General features: G+C 31.6%; 1 protein-coding gene across 1 annotated transcript in view; it reads right to left on the bottom strand.

The window, feature by feature from the left end:
• Window positions 1-9,594, bottom strand: part of LOC126878502 (cilia- and flagella-associated protein 251-like) — a 100,702-nt gene extending 91,108 nt beyond the window's left edge. Inside the window, exon 1 of the mRNA XM_050641254.1 lies at window positions 7,269-9,594. Coding sequence (XP_050497211.1) covers window positions 8,267-9,079 — 813 coding nt within the window. The 5' untranslated portion in view covers window positions 9,080-9,594 and the 3' untranslated portion in view covers window positions 7,269-8,266. The remainder of the gene's footprint in view (window positions 1-7,268) is intronic.
• Window positions 9,595-16,769: the final 7,175 nt, after the last annotated feature.

Here is a 16,769-nt window from a genome sequence, read left to right on the forward strand (position 1 = left end):
ACAACGAATGCATTAATCAATCTACTACTGCGTTTAATAACTACAATCAATGCGTTCATGGTAACAATAAACGAAGTTGTCGAAATAATAAATATTTTGCTTGACCATTTGATTTTGCTTTTTCTTATCGTTCTTTGTTAAACAATGCTGTTACCTCTGCCGAAGTGCCGAATAATTTGATTTTGTTTCCAAGTGTAGTCCGTACTGGAAGTAAATTTTCGTGTGTCTATTATCGTATTCATTTTTTTCGAATCCTGAGAAAACTAATTAGTATTTTTGTAAAATTTAAACGCAAAATAAAATATTACAATATTATCGAGGGTCTGAACTCCCTGAGAACTTCTATAATAATTATTTTAATAAGTCACAGGGGTGAAAAAGAGAAAATTTAGTATGATTTTTAATTTCAAATATAAGTTTAAATATAAATTATAATTATAAATTTTATAATTTCAGTTTATTCTAAGGGATTTTCAGCCCTCGGTAATAATGTAGTATTTTATTCGGCGTTTAAATTTTTCAAAAATACATATTAGTTTTCTCAGGATTCCAAAAAAATGAATGCGTTTAAAAAGAATTCGATCAAAATTTTGCACCTGCGCTCTCCAAAAGGATTAAAGTGTTATACATTTTTGGAATCACTATTTCAAACGCTTTTAAATGAGCTGTCACATGATGTACTTTCGCATTTAAAAAAAAACCAAAGTTGTGTCTGTCACCTGAAGAGGGATCGTGTAAAGTTCGAAACATTAATGTTATAATATACTTTTAAAAATCGACCTATCCGAGCGTTTTGCTTATGTGCTAAAAATAAATAAGTTATTAAGGGGGCAACACTTTATCCAGCGCACTGTATAAGTGAAATCATATGAGAAATCACACAGTGTAAAGTCCATTAGGTTTAGGACAAAAAAGGGGGATTTATAAAATTATTATTAATCAATTAATATCATACACTGAGCTAAGGGACTGTTCAAGTATTACGTAACGCAGGTTGGGGGGGGGGGGGTCAAAAATCTTTAAAAATTGCGTTACGTAATACTTGAACGCTCCCTAATGCATTAAGTAATTATTAATATAAAATACGTTCATAGTAGGAATTAACGAAACTGATTGTAGGAGTGAATAGAATTGCTTGTAAGAATAACCGGTTTTATTGTGGGAATGAACGGAATTAATTGTAAGAATAAACGGAAATAATTGTAGAAATAAACGAAATACGTTAGGAGGAATAACACTGTTATTGACACAACGAATAGTCTTCGTCGGTCAATTAACAACGTTGTTGTTTCAATGAATAGTGTTCGTTGGCTCAGTGAACAGTGTTCGTAATATTAATAAATTGTTATTCATCAATTCAATAAACATTACTTTGGAACAACTAATGAAAATAATGAATTGATGATCATCGCTTTGTTGTTCCAATAAAACCAAGAATTGGACAAATTTTAAGTATTGCGTTTGTTGTCTGAATCAACATTTTTATTAATAATTGATGGATTCGACCGTTACTTAAAGGAAGTTCATTTTATCTAACAATAAAACACTGAAAATGTTTGTTTTATATACTTCCACAAAATTTCTCTCTAATTTTGTGGAAGTATAGAAAACAAACGTTTTCAGTGTTTTATTGTTAGATTTTGATTAATATTACGTACCTTTTTCGTTGAATGCTTGTCTAAGTCCTGATGTTATACTACATGGCGATGTTCTGTTTTTTATCTTTATCTGTGAATATGCGTCTGTAACGCACATTTGAGTTAGCTACAATAATTTTCTTGATATTCCCATTTATAGCACTGTATGGTGGTAACTGGATATTTACTATACTGGTATGGGGTTGACTATCAGGAATACACTATATACATACTCATAACTACTTTATTTTGTTTGATGTAATACCATATCAATGTATTCAGTTGATAGGTGATTACATTATTCTGCTCTAACGGCAGCAACCTCCCAAACCTAACTAACTAATTCGACTGACCCACTAATGCCCAAATCTGACCGTGTTCCCATATTTATCAAATACTTCGTTATGTAAATATGTTTGTATATATTCTCGTTACTGGATCAAATGAATAGTCAACCTTGTTGATCTAAGCAAAACGTTGACTTTAGCTAAGGTGTTCTACTTTGCAATTATTATAACAAATATGCGTGATGTTTATTGTTTTATAAATAAACATCTAACGAATACTTTAGTTAATTTAAGGATTTTTAGAAGATCTTAATAATGAGATAAATCCCATTATATCATCCCCCTTAGAAAAGAAAATTTTCTGATCCATGTACCGTGCTTCCTTTTTCCTCCCCGAAGAGAAGAAAATTTTCTTGCTATCATCATCAACTGATTACGTTATATGTATAGATTTATACAAATTTTTACAAAAAAAATATATAAACAAAATTTACAAATATATACAATTTATTTCACTAATTATCAAACATCGTCTATTCTTAGTTATTTCTTTCCTTATGACTCGCGAAAATCTATACTCAGAAATTGTATTTTATACTTTACTTTGATTTCAGAGGTTTAAAAAAATTACAACTCCTACATTTGAACTTACTTGTTAATTCTACTTCTTTACTAGACCTTTAAGACAAATCTTTTGATCTTCTCCAATTTAATATTCTTCTATTAGAAATTATCTCTTTTTTCTTATTCTTCTTCTTGTCTGGTACTTCACAATAATTACATATTTCTTCATTTTCTTTATACTTAGTACTTTCTTCATCGTGTACTATTAAACAAAAATCTTCTTCTTCTTCATGTTTCTTCATTATTTCTTTATCATTTATTTTATATTTCATATATCTTCCTTCCTATATTCGTATTATTTTCATAATTCTTCATCTATATATCATTCACTTCATAAATTCTTTATTTTCTAACCCTTACCCACTCGATGGGTAGTTTTTCGCAACTTTATACCCTTGAATTTGCTTCCGGTCCTTTTGCACGTCCTTAGTCGTGAGAAGGTTTGTTCCAAAAAAGACAAAATGGATAGTTGTGCGCTTAAAAAAACTTCTACATCTTGCATCCCCAAATTCCTGTCTGAACCTAGTGCTCCCCCTTAGTTGAGAATAGGATTACTTCAAAACAAAAAATGGGTATGCTAAAATCTTCGAACTTAAATTTGTACTTTTTCCTTGACAAGAGTCTGTTTTTTTGTCTAGCGTCTAGATTGTCTCAAATCAATTATGCTTTTACTATATCTACATTAATTCATCATCATAAAAAAACAAATCATATTTATACCAAAATTCGACAGTATTAAAAAATTTAAATCGGAAATCTTATTGTCGGTATCAAAAAAAATTCAGCATTCAATTATGAAAAAAAAAAAATCGACAGAAAAGGTTAATAAAAATAGACCATATTTTGTTAGAAAAAATATCATGGAAATCTCCTAATAATGAAAATCTCCAGAAATATCATGAAAATCTCCTATAAACATAAAGAAAATTAAAATATTTACATAAAAACTACTAATGAGAAAAACCTGCAATAGCTAAATAGTTAATCTAAATTTTTGTTACTAATTAAATAGAAGTTCAGAATCTTCACGCGAATAGTCACTTTTACGTCACAAAAATTATCTCTATTTCTCTAATTGAAATACAGTCTTACATGACCTCATTCGAATTAAATAAATATATCTATATTATATAAATTTAAAGTTATTTTATATATTATACTAATAAATTATGTTACTTGAACCCATACAAAGTATTCTTCTTAAATAGTACTTTTTACTGTAGGTACTAAGGTACTGTAACTTTTTGTAATGCAGGTACAAAATTCTCTTCAATTATTCTATTTTTCCAGATCTTTTGACATTAATCTTCTTCAAATTATCCTTAATACTTGTCTTTCTTTAGGGTAACTTTTTAAGTCTTAATATTTAATCTTCTTTTGTCTTTTCCTCAAATGGGATTTTCTTTTCCTTTATAAACTCCGATACTTCAACATATTTATATAACTTGTTTTGTCTTTATTTTTCTTCTTATATCAGTTCATCATCATTTCTTAACTGATTTTCTTTTCGTCACAAAATCATTGTATAAAAATAATTCACTCTCTCACGAGCAAATTCGTTTACTCAATAAAAATTCCATATGCCATTATGGTAGTAGTTGTGTGCTCTATCACGAGGAAGAATTTTATTAGTCCTATGTACGTGGAATAATAATACTCCTTGTATAAAAAAATTGAAAATCGTTATTCATTTAAAAAAAATTTAATTTTTTTCCATAGTTATTTTTAATTTTTCCTTTTTAGGATTCTTTTCTTGGTATTGTCATATTTATCATAAGTAAAAATCTTTGTATTTCTTTGTATTTACGTGCATTTCTCAACAAAAATTTTCATTGATTGAGACATTTCCGTCTCCAATATAATAAGTCCTTTATGCTGGATTTTCCAATTTCTTTCCAACATCTTAAATTATTTTCTTTTATCTTTCCTTATAAACATATTGTTCGAATACTAATATCTTATATTTTTCAGGCTAATTTTATTTATCATAATAATGAACTTTCTTCGTAAAAATTTGTCGCTTTAGCGAATTCCTATGTAGTTCATGCGTTTCAATTTTCAATGTCAAACACATTATACCCGAAGTCCTTAGTTTAAAAATAGTATAATAGTAAACTGTTATAAACAAAATAACTTCCGTATGCAAAAATAGCATTTTCACCAAGTATAAATTACATCAAAATCAAAATAAACTTATTTACGTACTTGTATAGTTTAAAATAATTATATTATTTCTTACAATATAATATAATATAAGAATTGTTATATTTCTATTAAAATAAAACTATCGATTAAGATTAAGATTATCTATATATGAAATGTAATTACAAAAAAAATCTTCTGAATTATTTAATATGGCGAAATACTTCTAAAACTTAATAATATACGAAAAAAATTTTACCTAATTTAATTATATTTAAGTGAAAATTAATAATTCTAGTTCTTCTTAAATGATTATATTTATATTATATATCTGTGAGACTGTATATGCAATTTAAAAAATAGCTAAAAAGTTACTCACGATTACACATTTGTCCACTATGTATTGTCCATTTCTTTCCATTTGCCCTCTTGACGTTTGGGCGTGACCTTATGTCTCCAAACCTTCGTCCATGTCGACGTCTACCATTTGGACTCCCTTATCGTTGGCCTCTCCAGCTCCATATAGTCCGTCCCATTCCTTATACCATTCTCCATCTAACGACACCAATTAATATGAGGATTGGTACTTTACCCTAAATTTTCTTCGTTTCCTCCAGTTTTTTGCCATCTTTCCTGTTTTCTACTGCTTCAGAAGTCCAGTCCGTCTCTCAGGTCACCATATGGTGGTAAGTGGAAATTTACTATACTGGAATGGGGTTGACTATCAGGAATACACTATATACTCATAACTACTTTATTTTGTTTGATGTAATACCATATAAATGTATTCAGTTGATAGGTGATTACATTATTCTGCCCTAACGGCAGCAACTTTCCAAACCTAACTAACTAATTCGACTGACCCACTAATGCCCAAATCTGACCGTGTTCCCATATTTATCAAATACTTCGTTATGTAAATATGTTTGTATATATTCTCGTTACTGGATCAAATGAATAGTCAACCTTGTTGATCTAAGCAAAACGTGGACTTTAGCTAAGGTGTTCTACTTTGCAATTATAATAACAAATATGCGTGATGTTTATTGTTTTATAAATAAACATCTAACGAATACTTTAGTTAATTTAAGGATATTTAGAAGATCTTAATAATGAGATAAATCCCATTATAACTGCTAGCCATAGTCTGTTTCTTTTTATCGATTCATATGCTTGCTGCAATTCTATGAAAATTTAGTGTATATCTCAGTTGAATTCGCAGTTTTTTTCTAATATTTGTCTGATCTTAAATATTTGATATATTGTATACCTTCCAACACAAAAGCCGCATTGGGCTGTACTATATAAAGCTCATAAGCCATCCTGTAAGGAAAAATATTGGAAAGCGAGGTCCAGGAAGAAAAAGAACATCCTGGTAAAAGAACCTCAGAACCTGCTTCAACACAACATTTGTGCAGCTTTTCCGCGTTACTGCAGATAAAATAAAAATTGCCATGATGATCGCCAACATTTGCCACAGATAGGCACATCAAGAAGAAGAATGCTGTGCTAATAGGCAATCTGCTTCTACAGTTTCAAAATTGTTCATCTCCTTTGTCACTTAGACGAGTTCGAGGGGTTACCAAAAGAGACTACGGAACAATCAAATAAGAGAAGATTTGGAAATAGAGTCAACGTTGAAATTTATAGAAAGAATGCAACTCAGGTGGTGGGGTCATCTTCAGAGAATGGATCATACAAAAACCGGTGAAAGAAATTTGACAGGCAAAAACGCAAAGAAGAAAGGTAGACCACGACAAAACGGTATAGGCACACTAAAACACTAGGCAAAATATTCGAGAGGCAAAAAAGGGGAACAACGTGGATAGAAATAAGAACGCTGGCCAGAAATAAGAAGGAATGGATCAAATTTGTACATAAGATAAACATATAGCAGTTATTAGTTAAATTTAAGATTCAGTTGTTTTTGTATTGTATTACATATAATGTAACATAATGTAATGTATTGTCGCCTTACACCACTATGTGGTAAAAGGGATTTTTTTGAATATATATATATATATATATATATATATATATATATATATATATATATATATATATATATTGATGTGATCTTGATTATTGATATGAGATAATATTCTTATATGTCACTTAATTTAATCAATGTATTAATACTAATCTAATTAATTAACCAGATCACATATCAATATGTTTTCAATCTCAGGGCGAATTATAAATTAATTACTTACTTTCGTGGCTTCTAAATATTTCTTAATGGTTCCTAATCGGGATAGAAAAGAAAAGAGTAAAAAAAATACACATATGGGTTACAATTATAATCAAAATATTTTTTATTTTATTTAAAAGGCAATCAATGCTTAATATTTGCTATTTCTTATTATTCTTAAACATAACATTTACAAATGGGAATCTTATTTCCTTTTGGTTTTCAATTGAAAGTTTTTATTAACATTTAACTATTAGGAGTTATTAGGAACAACTCTATTTAAGTTTGATGAAGCTTTTCTGATATTATTGATTATGTTATTCAATTTTTTATGTGGAATTTAATACGAAAAACCCATACTTTCATGTCCAAACAAATGAGACTGACCTTTTCCTGGTGAACTGAAAATGTCCTCACACAAGACCCGTTTCCTGCTATCCTTGGCTGCGATCAAACCTCGTCCTGGCTTCCAGTAATGTTCTCCTTTGAAAAACTAGCTCGTATAGCTCTCGTTCCTGCGTCTGTCGTGATGCTGTGTTCTACCTTTCTCGAAACTGCTATCAGCTACCGGGACACTCTTGGCTCAAGGAGGTTCTTTTACTCTCGACCTGGCCTACTTCTCGTTCCACGATAGATACTCCACACTCACGGAACTACATCGGCTTTCTCACTCTCCGTACACTACCGTCTACTACTCGACTTCACTTCTCGACAGCTCAAAACATTCTGATCTCTATTTGTCATTCATTCCCCTACTTTCTAAATATCCCTTCCAGATTCACAAATCAAACTTCCACCACCAACTCTCATTCGCAGTATTCCTCAAAACCAATTTTTAATCTTTCTAAATATGCTTAATGGATTTCAAAAGAAAATATTTAATTCCCATTCTAAAATACTTTCTAACTATTTACAAATTTTAATGACCTATTCTCTCTTTCAAATGAGTCTTATTTAGCATAGGCTAATGATCGAAACCTTCCGCGAAAAACGATAATGAACTATCATCTATTTCACTGAGTTTTATTTAGCATAGGCTAATGATCGACCTTCCGAGAAGAACGATAATGGTACGCGTCATTCACTTTGTTTATCTAAGCACATTGTTCCGAGTTTCGTACGCTTATTCTAATCACTTCTTAAAATTAAATATAACAATTTGTTGTATACAGGTTGTTCTAAATTTATATGCCCGAGGTTGAGAAAATTAAAAATATTTTATATTAAAGTGAATTTTGTTTATAATTATCAAATTTTAATTTTTATATCAAATAGAAATATAACAAATCCCCGCCTTGTATTCGATAAAATTTATCTGCATTTTTAAATAAATTTTCTCGAGGCAAAACCAACTCCCTGTATATTTCCTTACTTTAATCTACGTCTTATACCCCTTCTTCTTGTATTACTCTAATTAGTCCCACCTGTAGAGTAATTGTTTCCTTATTTTCAGTGTCCTCATCCTGTGTTAGAGTGTCGGCTATTATGTTGTCTTTCCCTTTTTCCCATATTAATCTTCTGTCTTTTTCCTCAGATTTTTCACATACTTTTATCGTGTATTCTGCATCCTCGTTTTCATATGCCTCCTCTTCAAATGCCACTCTTTCGATCATATCTTTTTCGCTTTCATTTTTTTGCTTTATTTCTTCTTCTCCTGAGCTCGTCTCTTCTTTTGAGGAATCCCAGGTTTCCTTTGTTTCTGATACTCTCAAATTTTCTTCTTCTGGGCTCAACTCTTCTTTTGAGGAGCCACAGGTTTCATTTTCTTTTGTCTTTTTCTGACTTTTTCTCCCTTTTCTTCTTTGTCCTTGCTTCGTTGCCAAATTCATTTCCACTGTTTGTTCTTTACCTGATTCGTCCGTATTTTGTTTCTCCTGTTCCTTGTCCTGTTCTTCTTCTTTTTCTTCTGTTAGATTCATCGTATTATTTTTAAAATCTATCACTACATGTTTTTCTGCCAATTCGTCAACTCCTACTATCATGTCATGTGACATGTTTGGCATTATTACACATTGTAGTGCATACATCTTCTTACCCAGTCGTACCATTACTCGTATGCCTTCATTTATAGTTGCCAATGTCCGTTTGTTTGCGCCCACTAAATTTACCCTAGGTATTTTGTAAATTAAATTTGTTAAGTTAACTTCTTCTATTAGTTTTCTGTTGACCAATGTTATTTCAGATCCAGTGTCTATCATAATTTTAATTGGTTTCTCGTTGATAAATCCATCCACAAATTTTAAATTAACTCCATTTTTCTTTTCGTTGTTTCTTGCCAATTTAATAAACTCCTTGGGGTTACAAAAGATTCCTGTTTGATTTTTGGTTTTTAGTGAGCGCCGTCGTGAAAAAACGCCGGTTGCTCATCGTTGTTTATATTTTCGTCATAATGTCTCTCTCCGTCATATCCATCTGTCTGGGTATTATTTACTTCTCTTCTATTTTCTCTTGGTCTGTCGGATCTGTTTCGGTTTTCTTGATATCCCTGTTCATTTTGTCTACCATTATTTCTGTTTTCTTGATTTGAGCGTGTGGTGTTTCTATTCTGGTATTCTCGATTTCTGTCCTCATTCCATTGCCTATTTCTTTGTTCATAATTTCCTCTTCCGTTGTCTCTATTTTCGTTTTCCCTTCTGGGATTAAAATCTCGTCTTGTATAGTCCCTCCTATTTTGATTTCTATCTCTGTAATCCTGAGTTTCTCGGGGCCTGTAATCTTCTCGCGACCTTCTTGATTTTGTTTCTCTTACACGTAATTCTCTTATTTGTAGGAATTGGCATAAACTATCTATGTCTTTGTAGTTTTGCAATGTGATATGGTCTTCCAGCGTTTCTTCGAAATGTCTTGCAATCAGTTCGACTAATTGTTCCGATGAGTAATTATATTGTAAATGTTTTGCGTTATAGTAAATTTGTAATGCATATGTCCTTTCTGATATACCCATCCTATCATTGTATTTCCCATTTTGCAATTCCTTGTTAATTTCCAATTGTTGGACTTTTCCCCAGAAATAATTCAAAAATTTTTGTTCAAATTGTTGCCAACTGTCAAATTCTTCTTCTTTGCAATCGAACCATAGGCTTGCTTCATTTTTGAGATGGTTTCTGATAGTTTCTTTTGCTGTTTCGAAATTTCCGATGTGCTGTATTTTCTTTTTCAGGCTATTTATGAACGGCACTGGGTGTAATCTTCTTACATCCCCGCCAAACCTTATCTTCACGTCATCTGTGCTATGTATAACCATTTCTCTTCTTTCTCCGACATTTTGTTGCGTCCGGTTTTCGGTGACTTGTTTTTCTATTTCTGTGTTTCTTTTTTCCACTTCTTCTCTGTCTACTTGAATAGCATTTTCCAACTTATTTTCCAAATTTTCTAGTTCCTTTTTCTGGCCATTCGTTAACTCCTTTATTTTATCTTGAATTTTCATTTCATACTTTTCTATGCGTTCCTCCATTTTCTTGTTGTTCTCTTCTATGGCTTGTTTTGTTTCCTTCTGATTTTCTTGCATTATTCTTTTTGTTTCATCCATTTTTTGATCCAATTTTTGTTGTGTTTCATCCATTTTTCGTTGTGTTTCCTCCATTTTTTGATCCACTTTATCCATTTTCTTTGATGTTTCTTCCTGATTTTTCTCCATTGTTTGTTTTGTTTCTCTTTGATTGTCATGCAGTTTTTGTTGTGTTTCATCCATTTTCTGTTCCATTCTTTGTGACTGGAGTTGCATCATTTGTAATAATTTATCTATTCCTGATAATTCTTGCTGTTCTGATGCCATGATTGTCGTGTCTAAAATATCTTCTTGGTCTGAATGTTCTTTTTGTTTTTTGTTATCCTTGCTTTGGCTTCTTGTCACAGACATTTGTTTTCAAGAAGTATTATCCCCGCCAAATATGAAATTTTACTAGTATGTTACCAATACGACTTTTTTTTTTTACCCAAATATTATAAATTGTCAATAAATATATCAAATGTAAATATCGTAAAAATAAAATATTAAATCAGTTATGTAAAATTTGTACCTAAAGAGATCTAAAATTTTATGTTATCAAATGTAAGTATCTCACTTTTTACCACAGGCATATAAATTTTCAAATACCGGCTTTACTCTTTCTATCCTTCAAATTTGCCACTAGAAATACTTTACAATGCCCCACGTTGGGCGCCAGTTGATGTGATCTTGATTATTGATATGAGATAATATTCTTATATGTCACTTAATTTAATCAATGTATTAATACTAATCTAATTAATTAACCAGATCACATATCAATATGTTTTCAATCTCAGGGCGAATTATAAATTAATTACTTACTTTCGTGGCTTCTAAATATTTCTTAATGGTTCCTAATCGGGATAGAAAAGAAAAGAGTAAAAAAAATACACATATGGGTTACAATTATAATCAAAATATTTTTTATTTTATTTAAAAGGCAATCAATGCTTAATATTTGCTATTTCTTATTATTCTTAAACATAACATTTACAAATGGGAACCTTATTTCCTTTTGGTTTTCAATTGAAAGTTTTTATTAACATTTAACTATTAGGAGTTATTAGGAACAACTCTATTTAAGTTTGATGAAGCTTTTCTGATATTATTGATTATGTTATTCAATTTTTTATGTGGAATTTAATACGAAAAACCCATACTTTCATGTCCAAACAAATGAGACTGACCTTTTCCTGGTGAACTGAAAATGTCCTCACACAAGACCCGTTTCCTGCTATCCTTGGCTGCGATCAAACCTCGTCCTGGCTTCCAGTAATGTTCTCCTTTGAAAAACTAGCTCGTATAGCTCTCGTTCCTGCGTCTGTCGTGATGCTGTGTTCTACCTTTCTCGAAACTGCTATCAGCTACCGGGACACTCTTGGCTCAAGGAGGTTCTTTTACTCTCGACTTGGCCTACTTCTCGTTCCACGATAGATACTCCACACTCACGGAACTACATCGGCTTTCTCACTCTCCGTACACTACCGTCTACTACTCGACTTCACTTCTCGACAGCTCAAAACATTCTGATCTCTATTTGTCATTCATTCCCCTACTTTCTAAATATCCCTTCCAGATTCACAAATCAAACTTCCACCACCAACTCTCATTCGCAGTATTCCTCAAAACCAATTTTTAATCTTTCTAAATATGCTTAATGGATTTCAAAAGAAAATATTTAATTCCCATTCTAAAATACTTTCTAACTATTTACAAATTTTAATGACCTATTCTCTCTTTCAAATGAGTCTTATTTAGCATAGGCTAATGATCGAAACCTTCCGCGAAAAACGATAATGAACTATCATCTATTTCACTGAGTTTTATTTAGCATAGGCTAATGATCGACCTTCCGAGAAGAACGATAATGGTACGCGTCATTCACTTTGTTTATCTAAGCACATTGTTCCGAGTTTCGTACGCTTATTCTAATCACTTCTTAAAATTAAATATAACAATTTGTTGTATACAGGTTGTTCTAAATTTATATGCCCGAGGTTGAGAAAATTAAAAATATTTTATATTAAAGTGAATTTTGTTTATAATTATCAAATTTTAATTTTTATATCAAATAGAAATATAACAATATATATATATATATATATATATATATATATATATATATATATATATATATATATATATATATATATATATATATATATATATAAACAAATGAAATAGAGAATGCGGAAAAATCCCCTTACGAACAATTCACACATCCACTACTTCGGGCTGGGAAAAATTTTTTGAATAGAATCGAAGATCCAAACACCAGCTCTTAGAAATGTGTTTCGCCCTCTTCAACCTCTATGGGCTCATCGGTGAAGATGAGAGGTTGAATATCTTCAGACACATTCCAATCAAAAAACAACATTCGAGACCTAGACATAGCAGGAACGTAAATCTACGCCCAACCATTGGGTTGGGTTGAAGAGGGTGAAACACATTTCTAAGAGCTGGTGTTTGGATCTTCGATTCTATTCAAAAAATTTTTCCCAGCCCGAAGTAGTGGATATGTGAATTGTTCGTAAGGGGATTTTTCCGCATTCTCTATTTCATTTGTTTGTTTTCGTACGAGTGGTCGTCCAAACCAGTACCTGTGGATCTTTTGATCACTGAGTGTGTTTCAAAGATCTACATCTTTTGTTTTTTCATATATATATATATATATATTGATGTGATCTTGATTATTGATATGAGATAATATTTTTATGCATTAATGCATTAATAATAATCTAATTAATTTACCAGATCACATATCAATATGTTTTCAATCTCAGGGCTTTTTATAAAATTAATTACTTACATACGTGGCTTCTAAGTATTTCTCAATGGTTCCTAATCGGGATAGGAAAGAAAAGAGTAAAATAATAACACATATGGGTTACAATTGTAATCAAAATATTGTTTATTTTATTTAAATGGCAATCACTGCTTAATATTTGCTATATCTTATTATTCTTAAACATAACATTTACACATGGGAATCTTATTTCCTTTTGGTTTCCAATTGAAAGTTTTTATTAACATTTAACTATTATGATTTATTAGCAACAATTCTATTTAAGTTTGATGAAGCTTTTCTGATATTATTGATTATGTTTCTTCAATTTTAAATGTGGTATTTAATACGAAAAACCCATACATTCATGTCCAAACAAATGAGACTGACCTTTTTCCGGTGAACTGAGAATGTCTTCACACAAGACCCGTTTCCTGCTATCCTTGGCTGCGATCAAAACCTCGTCCTGGCTTCCAGTAATGTTCTCCTTTGAAACTAGCTCGTATAGCTCTCGTTTCCTGCTTCTGTCTTGATGCTGTGTTCTACCTCTTTCGAAACTGCAATCAGCTACCGGGAACTCTTGGCTCAAGGAGGTTCTTTTACTCTCAACCTGGCCTACCTCTCGTTCCACAATAGATACTCCACACTCACGGAACTACACCGGCTTTCTCACTCTCCGTACACTACCGTCTACTACTGGACTTCACTTCTCGACAGCTCAAAACATTCTGATCTCTATTTGTCATTCATTCCCCTACTTTCTAAATATCCCTTCCAGATTCACAAATCAAACTTCCACCACCAACTCTCATTCGCAGTATTCCTCAAAACCAATTTTTAATCTTTCTAAATATGCTTAATGGATTTCAAAAGAAAAATAGTTAATTCCCATTCTAAAATTACTTTCTACTAATTACAAAATTTAATGATCTATTATCTACTTCCACTAAGTCTTATTTAGCATCGGCTAATGATCGAACCTTCCGCGAACAACGATAATGACCTATTATCGATTTCACTTGAGTTTTGTTTAATCACTTCTTAAAATTAAATATAACAATTTGTTGTATACAGGTTGTTCTAAATTTATATGCCCGTGGTTGAGAAAATTGAAAATATTTTATATTAAATTGAATTCTGTTTATAATTATCAAAATTTAATTTTCATATCAAATAGAAATATAACAAATCCCCGCCTTGTATTCGATAAAATTTATCTGCATTTTTAAATAAATTTTCTCGAGGCAAAACCAACTCCCTGTATATTTCCTTACTTTAATCTACGTCTTATACCCCTTCTTCTTGTATTACTCTAATTAGTCCCACCTGTAGAGTAATTGTTTCCTTATTTTCAGTGTCCTCATCCTGTGTTAGAGTGTCGGCTATTATGTTGTCTTTCCCTTTTTCCCATATCAATCTTCTGTCTTTTTCCTCAGATTTTTCACATACTTTTACCGTGTATTCTGCATCCTCGTTTTCATATGCCTCCTCTTCAAATGCCACTGTTTCGATCATATCTTTTTCGCTTTCATTTGTTAGCTTTATTTCTTCTTCTTCTGAGCTCATCTCTTCTTTTGAGGAATCCCAGTTTTCTTTTGCTTTTGATACTCTCAATTTTTCTTCTTCTGGGCTCAACTCTTCTTTTGAGGAGCCACAGGTTTCATTTTCTTTTGTCTTTTTCTGACTTTTTCTCCCTTTTCTTCTTTGTCCTTGCTTCGTTGCCAAATTCATTTCCACTGTTTGTTCTTTACCTGATTCGTCCGTATTTTGTTTCTCCTGTTCCTTGGACTGTTCTTCTTCTTTTTCTTCTGTTAGATTCATCGTATTATTTTTAAAATCTATCACTACATGTTTTTCTGCCAATTCGTCAACTCCTACTATCATGTCATGTGACATGTTTGGCATTATTACACATTGTAGTGCATACATCTTCTTACCCATTCGTACCATTACTCGTATGCCTTCATTTATAGTTGCCAATGTCCGTTTGTTTGCGCCCACTAAATTTACCCTAGGTATTTTGTAAATTAAATTTGTTAAGTTAACTTCTTCTATTAGTTTTCTGTTGACCAATGTTATTTCAGATCCAGTGTCTATCATAATTTTAATTGGTTTCTCGTTGATAAATCCATCCACAAATTTTAAATTAACTCCATTTTTCTTTTCGTTGTTTCTTGCCAATTTAATAAACTCCTTGGGGTTACAAAAGATTCCTGTTTGATTTTGGTTTTTAGTGAGCGCCGTCGTGAAAAGACGCCGGTTGCTCATCGTTGTTTATATTTTCGTCATAATGTCTCTCTCCGTCATATTCATCTGTCTGTGTATTATTTACTTCTCTTCTATTTTCTCTTGGTCTGTCGGATCTGTTTCGGTTTTCTCGATATCCCTGTTCATTTTGTCTACCGTTATTTCTGTTTTCTTGATTTGCGAGTGTGGTGTTTCTATTCTGGTATTCTCGATTTCTGTCCTCATTCCATTGCCTATTTCTTTGTTCATAATTTCCTCTTCCGTTGTCTCTATTTTCGTTTTCCCTTCTGGGATTAAAATCTCGTCTTGTATAGTCCCTCCTATTTTGATTTCTATCTCTGTAATCCTGTGTTTCTCGGGGCCTGTAATCTTCTCGCGACCTCCTTGATTTTCTTTCTCTTAAACGTGATTCTCTTATTTGTAGGAATTGGCATAAACTATCTATGTCTTTGTAGTTTTGCAATGTGATATGGTCTTCCAGCGTTTCTTGGAAATGTCTTGCAATCAGTTCGACTAATTGTTCCGATGAGTAATTATATTGTAAATGTTTTGCGTTATAGTAAATTTGTAATGCGTATGTCCTTTCTGATATACCCATCCTATCATTGTATTTCCCATTTTGCAATTCCTTGTTAATTTCCAATTGTTGGACTTTTCCCCAGAAATAATTCAAAAATTTTTGTTCAAATTGTTGCCAACTGTCAAATTCTTCTTCTTTGCAATCGAACCATAGGCTTGCTTCATATTTTAGATGGTTTCTGATAGTTTCTTTTGCTGTTTCGAAATTTCCGATGTGCGGTATTTTCTTTTTCAGGCTATTTATGAACGGCACTGAGTGTAATCTTCTTACATCCCCGCCAAACCTTATCTTCACGTCATCTGTGCTATGTATAACCATTTCTCTTCTTTCTCCTACATTTTGTTGAATATTGATTTCCGCAATCTTTCTTTCCATTTCTTCTCTGATTGCTTGAATAGCGTTTTGCAACTTGTTTTCCAAACTTTCCATTTCTTTTTTCTGGCAATTCTTTATTTCCTTTATTTTGCTTTTGATTTCTTTAATCTCTGTCTCTTGTTGTCCCATATCGTTCTTGATCATTGTCAAACATCCTTTTACTTCCTTTTCATACTTTCCTATGCGTTCCTCCATTTTCTTGTTGTTCTCTTCTATTGCTTGTTTCATTTTTTGTTGTGTTTCATCCATTTTTTGATCCAATTTTTGTTGTGTTTCATCCATTTTTTGTTGTGTTTCATCCATTTTTTGTTGTGTTTCATCCATTTTTTGTTGTGTTTCATCCATTTTTTGATCCACTTTATCCATTTTCTTTGATGTTTCTTCCATGGCTTGTTTCGTTTCACGTTGATT

The sequence above is a fragment of the Diabrotica virgifera genome, chromosome 10 (genome assembly GCF_917563875.1).
Source record: "Diabrotica virgifera virgifera chromosome 10, PGI_DIABVI_V3a".
Taxonomy (NCBI): Eukaryota; Metazoa; Arthropoda; class Insecta; order Coleoptera; family Chrysomelidae; genus Diabrotica; species Diabrotica virgifera.